Source organism: Rhagoletis pomonella, unplaced genomic scaffold (assembly GCF_013731165.1).
Source record: "Rhagoletis pomonella isolate Grant_MI unplaced genomic scaffold, Rhpom_1.0 Rhpom_scaffold_03979, whole genome shotgun sequence".
Taxonomy (NCBI): domain Eukaryota; kingdom Metazoa; phylum Arthropoda; class Insecta; order Diptera; family Tephritidae; genus Rhagoletis; species Rhagoletis pomonella.
In genome coordinates this window covers 1-6810 of record NW_023462530.1, presented here as the reverse complement: position 1 = coordinate 6810, position 6810 = coordinate 1, and the positions used below count along the sequence as shown (strand labels likewise).

At 33.7% G+C, this 6810-nt stretch overlaps 1 protein-coding gene across 1 annotated transcript; it reads left to right on the top strand.

Moving 5' to 3' along the window:
- The first annotated feature begins 3825 nt into the window (after nucleotides 1-3825).
- On the top strand, nucleotides 3826-6557 carry LOC118754481 (estradiol 17-beta-dehydrogenase 11-like). Its single transcript, XM_036489358.1, has 3 exons — nucleotides 3826-4029; nucleotides 4412-4565; nucleotides 4901-6557. The coding sequence occupies exons 2-3, from the start codon at nucleotides 4526-4528 to the stop codon at nucleotides 5086-5088; spliced, it is 228 nt and encodes a 75-aa protein (XP_036345251.1). The 5' UTR covers nucleotides 3826-4029; nucleotides 4412-4525; the 3' UTR covers nucleotides 5089-6557.
- Nucleotides 6558-6810: the final 253 nt, after the last annotated feature.

The window sequence follows — 6810 nt, the reverse complement described above, 5'->3', positions numbered from 1 at the left end:
ACAGATGCTCACAAAACAATGTTTTCTCTAAAACCTAATAGATTAAAGAAAAAATATAAGCTGGGACAATCTACGTACATATGTATGTATGTACACACTGGCAATCAAAAGTGAGGTGATGGGCTTTTTGTTTAATAACTAAACTAACTAACTAACTAACTAACTAAAATGTTTCTCATGATACATTTTTTTTGTTATTTTTTATAAAAATATGGTTCATGGTTTAATCATAAATACTTTATACAGAACTTAGGAAAATTCAAAATATTTTTAGAAAAATGTTGAGTAAACGGCTAAAAAATCGCGTTCAATTTTAATGACTTTTGTGCTGACGGAATTTTTGGTTTTTCCATATAACAAGTGCAATTCTTAAAATATAGCGTTAATGTTTTTGTTTTGATTTTGATGGCAAATGGTCTTGCGTATTTTATTCTACAACACTTTTGTACCCTATATTTGAAAACTTGCAAGTTCTGTATAAAGTTTGAAACTTTGACTTATGTGGTTTTGATTAAAGCATGCACCATATTTTTATAAAAAAATAACAAAAAAATTTTTGCTTGAAAAGAATTGCAAATATTAAACAAAAAACACCATGTACTCACTTTTGATTGCCAGTGTATCACAGTCAAAGCTATTCAGTATGTCAAAGCTTTTTATATAATTTTTATAAAAACTTTAAAATCTCCGTCATCTGATCGAGTTTTATTTCCGAGGTATAAATTTTCCTTGCGAAGGAGCTGATTTATACTATACCCACAATAGGAAATTCTCTACATTCTTTAAAGGCGAAAAGCATTAATGTGCCTTGGGAAAAAGGAGGATGACGGGAAGAATACTCTCTGAAATATCGACCGCGCTGATAGCAAGGCTTAATTGCATACCAGCAGTTTGATAAAAATATCAAGCTATGTGTTGGTTGAGGTGGTATTCGCACGTAACTCAATCCACTTGTAGTTCCGACAGGGTCATAGATTGTGGGGGGTCAACCGTCACAAATGTTTCTCGCTTGGCTTAGTGCTTAGTAATTGATTTCCTTCTTATAAGACTTAACGATAGATAGGTCGATCTTCTGCTTAGGTGTCGATATATAGAGAAAATAGTTTCATTTGGTTTTAGTCAAATAAATCCCAGTAAAGGTGCTATTTCGACGGGGTCGGAACCGAGGAAGAGGAGTGTTAGTTGAGTTGTGTTGAGTGGGCATTTGAAGAAGTAGTTGGTATCGTGGTAGGAAATCACCATATGCTTCACACTAATTCGGTATGTTTCGGATACAGTGGTTGTTGGACGAGATCCAGTCTTTCAGTTCATAGAGATGCCTTCTGACGAGCCCAGGGTTAGTTTCCGTCTCGAGCAAATGTCTGTTCGGGTACTCAGATCTGTATCACCTTACCAGGAAATGCTTACAGCGCTCCTACACGATATTTATTTGCATATGTATAGGCTACTCTTCTTATATATGTTAACTTCATCCACCGGAGTTACGGAATTATCCCGATTTTAACTCGTAGCTCATCTCAAATTGAAATGCTAACTCGTGTGTGTTTTATCTCACTATCATTTCTAAACTTATCTTAAATAAGTCTCCTTATCGAGTTATAAAATATAATTAGATCGAATTCCGAGCTAATTTTCTTTTTGCAAATTGCTCTAATAAAACGTTGCGAAATTTGTTGTGTATGAGAACTACATATACATAGCGACAGTCGCTTCCTGTCATTAGTGAGCAGACTTATTTCGGAGATAATTTTTTAGTCAATTTGGCATCAGAGCTCCACTGAAAATACCAACGCAAATCATATACGCCGTACAAATACAGATGTGCATGTAAATATATATTATGTCCCATGGCGCTCATCAACAATTATTTTCACATTAATAACGAAGTCTACTAAACGCAGCGAGGCGACGAGGCTAAGCGAAAACCGAGACATCGACTTGACATGCAAACAAAGTGTCTCGAAATGTATTTGTATGACTGAATGTAGCTTAGGAAACGAATGCTTTTCTGCATGTCTGCACTCTTTAAATCACTATTTTGTATTACCGCATCTGTGCTAAGTTTCTTACAAACCTACAAATTGCCATTAAAAGTAAAGCGAAGCCAGCGCAAGTGATTTCATTGCTACTTTTTAGTCATTACTTATTCTACTCTTTTTTTGTCTGTTTGTTTTTTCCTACGTATGTATGTACTTACTTCACGCTTTAGTAACGACCGACAGCGGAAGCTCCATCTGGCTGAACGTCGCCGCTGGTGGCCAGCGAAAGACGGCGCAAAAAGGGCAGATATATTTCATCAAAAGAAATGCATTGCCGGTTGACAACTGCAGACATGATAAGGACAAATCGTCTGCCTTCATAAATAAATGCACACACATACAAACAAACATGCATGTATACATACACGTAAATATATATGTATGTAAATGTGTGCAGTCAACTGGCTTACGCTGACACAAAGTGAACGTTGACATGCCTTTGTCACGAATAGTTAACTCAATAATAATGGCAAAAACATCAGCATGAAAACATGAAAAGCAAAAACAAAAACAAAATTATGCGTATCATAATTTGAGATTTATTGTGTAAAACTAAAAATAAATAAAAAAATTTACAAATATTTAAAAAAAGTAGTTCAACTGCTTGGCTGGAGTTAGCGTGGCTTGGCTTGCATGTATTTGTCACAGCTCAAGGTCACATGCGCTTTGTGTGTAACGATGGTTTATTGCCTCATCAAAAGCTTTCCAAGAGCTTTGTATGACTCTCGCCAAGTACTGCCTTCGGTTTATGTAAATGAGGCGTGTTTTGTTAGTTTTATACATTTTTTTCTTTTTTATTTTTCTTCAAATCTGTGCTATGCAAATCAAACGTCACACACAATATATCATTTGTGCTCAATAGCCCGTGAAGCGACTCGATAAGTGTGGATTTAACATAAAGTTGTCTTCGAATTGTATACGAATCTAATTTTTAGCAGTGTGCTTAGAAGATACAAATTAATTTTCTTATATAATTTTCCAACATTTAGCATATTTCGTTTAATTTACTTGTGCTCAGCAATGCGTGCCTCGCGCGGTTGGCAAATTTTGTATGAAACGAAATACTTAAGCAACGAACTTCAACCCAATTTTATTATTACTATTTTTTGGAAAAGTCACGTCTTTAAATCAATACATATGTATGTATGCATATAATAAAATTGAACAGGCTGATGTCTGTATTTATTAGAGCAATAGAAGCCAAATCTAAAATTTTTTAGAATATTTGTCTGGCTGTCTGTATGTTTGTTCGAACATCACTCAAACCTTAATGCTTGAAATGGAATGCAGTTTTAACTGGTTTATTGCTAGAGGTATACGTTAAGATATAGAAAAAATGATAATTAGGGAGTTGCTACTTGTTGGAAAATTGCAGTTTAAGTGAATTGTTAAGATAAAGTAAATATTGCAGTATGGAAGTCAAAAGAAAGAGGTTTAAGAAGGCTTACAGCCGAAAATATTTTCATGGAAGGTTGCCACCTGCTTGAAAATTTTAATTTAATTTAATAGATGAAATTAATTAATTATGAAAGTTTACTGCCGAAAAATATTTTCGAAGGCGGTTGCCACCTGTCTGAAAAATTTTATTCAATTTAATATCTAAAATAAACTAAATATTACAACACCAGTATCAAGATAAAGACTTTTAAGAAAGTTTACTGTTTCGAAGCGGGTATTTGAAAAATTTAATTCATTTAATTTGATAAGATAATGTAAATATTGAATTAATAGGCCTTTGAAGAAAACGCGCAATATATTGACTCGAGTTTTAAGATTATAAATTAAATTTCGAGAAAAACGCCGATACTTAACCTACTTTCTAAATGCCTTGGTGTATTAACTAACACCATAATTCAAGAAAAAAAGAATGCTTCATAAATCGAAAATTTGTTTGAAAATCTCACTTCATAAAGCTCCTAAAATCTTTTGGGAAGGAATAACCACACAAAAATACGTCTAAGGCACATTGAAGCACGCTTGGTATTTGCTAGTACGTATAGTATATAAAATATATGGCAGTTTTTCCATCTTGATTATATGAGCTTTAGATATACATCTTATAAAGGAATTATTGGCGGCTTATTTTCGATTGTTGAACGAAAAATTACACTTAAGATGACGCAATTCTGAAAGCGGTTTGTCTCCAAACCAAAATTGATAAGGCATGACGGAAACTTATTCCAAAATAAATCGATTTGATGCTTTAAATGTATCACTTCTGGATGAGTTTGTGTTTTGCAAAACATCTAAATATTTGATTGATTAAATTTTTGATTCAACATAAGAAAAAAAGTTCTAGATTCAATTTTTTATTTTATGAAAATTTCATTTAGAATTCCCTTAATTCATATAATTTTTTCTTTTTCTTCCAGGACTTTTACTACATTACCTTCGGTTACCCCGAGAAGGAATTGAACACAGATATAGCTTTAATAACTGGTGGAGGCAATGGACTTGGCCGATTGCTCGCTCAACGTTTGGGTAAAATGGGCACCAAAGTTATCGTTTGGGATATTAATAAAGAAGGTAAGTATGCGAGACACAAAAACTATAAGGAATTGTGACATGAAAGGAAGAAGCATTAAAAAAAGTAAAGGATGTTAACGCACAATTTTTTCAAAAGTTTTCACTTGTGGTACTTCTTATGTACTTAAGAAGCTCACAGAAAAAGCAGGTGCAATATTTTGTAGTAATTTATTTATTGAAAGCAATCAGAGCGAAAATTGCTTTCCTCATCTGATAATAAATTTTTCAGATACAGGTTTTTTCGCTTTCTGACAAATGGTGAAATTCGAGTTAATATACTTTGGAAGAAAAGCTCATAAATTTATATAATTTTGATTTATTTGTTGCTATTCCAGGCATCAAAGAAACCATCGAAATCGTCGAAACTGATGGCGGCTACTGTAAAGGATATGTTGTCGATATTTCAAAGAAGGAGGAAGTTTACAAGGCAGCTGAAGTATTGCGGAATGAAGTTGGCGACGTAAGTAATCAGAGTTTAAGTAACAAAGCTCTAAAAAGGTATATTAAATCTACTAATACCTAACGATTAAATTATAATTCTTGGAGCACTTTGATATTAAAAGTCAACTTAAGTAGAAAACTTCCTTAGCACCTTTAATCTTAATTTTAACCCTTTAACTGCCAACTGGTTCAAAAATTACGGTACGACGAAAAGCTAAGAGACTAAACAATTTTACGTTAAATAGTTCGTTAAATTGTGTCAACAAGAAGCGGTTTAGTGTAAGAGAAACGAGCCTGATCGAAGTTCTTGTTCTTCTTTCATCAGTTGAGCTAGAGGGCAGTCCATTCTCTCAAAGCATCAAAGCCATCGAATAAGCACACCGGTTCTTATGACAAAGCTTGCTTACTCTGCACGGGACGCAGTGGACCTTTGAAAAATACAGAATCTGCACTCAGTACATTTTTCATAACTGATTAAGAATTTTTTAAGCGAACGAGCCAACTACTAATAAAGATTTGATGCACAGGGTTAACTTTTTTCCTTATTTTCAAAGACTTTATCTCAGACCTGCCTTTGTAGCAAATACAGGGAGAACGAAACTCTCAATAAATTTCTGCGACTAGAAAAAATCTCATGATGCCCTAAAATATGATACAGTTTCCAAAGAGGGGGAAACGGTGGTACCAAAAGGTCCAAAGTTAGGGGGATGCAAAGCTTTAAACATTATAAAACTGCAGGACCAAATCAGTATCAGTTTTGTAAAAATTCTGGTATTGCATGCTTTACTGGGCAATATTTTGTTAACTTTGGTTACCAACGCAAAATAGGCCTGATAGAAGTTACTTTTGAAAGAATTTATCTTTTTGACCTCCAGGCAAGCTTGACTTCGATGAGCTGAAAAAAGCTACTCGAATACCTAATATTCTCTCCGAATAAAATTGAATGCGAATTTCTATGAAGCTTCAAGACGCATAACAAATCAACCGCTCGCATTCTAAAGTAGTTCACTAACTCGTTACTCTTAACTTCCTCTGTTTAACCTCAGCAGTAAATGAAACACTTTTAAGCTAAATATTGCTTAAATTTTAGTACGTAACCATTTGCATTAAAATCTCAGTCGACCTTGAAAGTTTGTATGAAGTGTCGGTTAAGGGCACAGAAGTGCTACAGAAGCGCACACAACACAACAAAGCCGCTCACTCGTACTTCAACTTGACTTGTGACCCTATTTCATTTATGTAAATACATATGTACATATGTACATATAGAGTTACTTTATTGCATGCAACGTGAACTTGCTTATCTTATCCGTTATTCTTTTTTTTTCATTTTTCCACGTCAGAGCATAGCCTACCACTTCTTTTCAATGCAAACGGCAGCTGTTGCCGTTATTGTTTGTTGACATGATTACGTGATTTAATATATTTAAATGCCAGCGCAGTTGACACCCATCAAATTTAATTAGTGCTTAAAGACTAGTTATATTTGCTTATGCAATTCAACGCGCTTCAATGAAGAAAGAATTCAAGCACTCAATGCTTTAAATTAAAGAAAAAAAACTGACTGAACGAGAAAACCTCTTTTAGACAGGACAACAGCAACAGCAACAGCAGCAGTCGTCTTCTTTTATGTTGATAATTTTTAGCAGAAAAGAGTTAAAATATACCAGAAGCGGTTTTGTTTTAAATAGAATGACTACGGGCATTTCTTTTTTTATATATTAAGATTAAAAATTAAACAATTAAAATTCTAGATAACTTAGCCTTCATAGTTGACAAGTTATTGCACAATATTTTCAAGTTT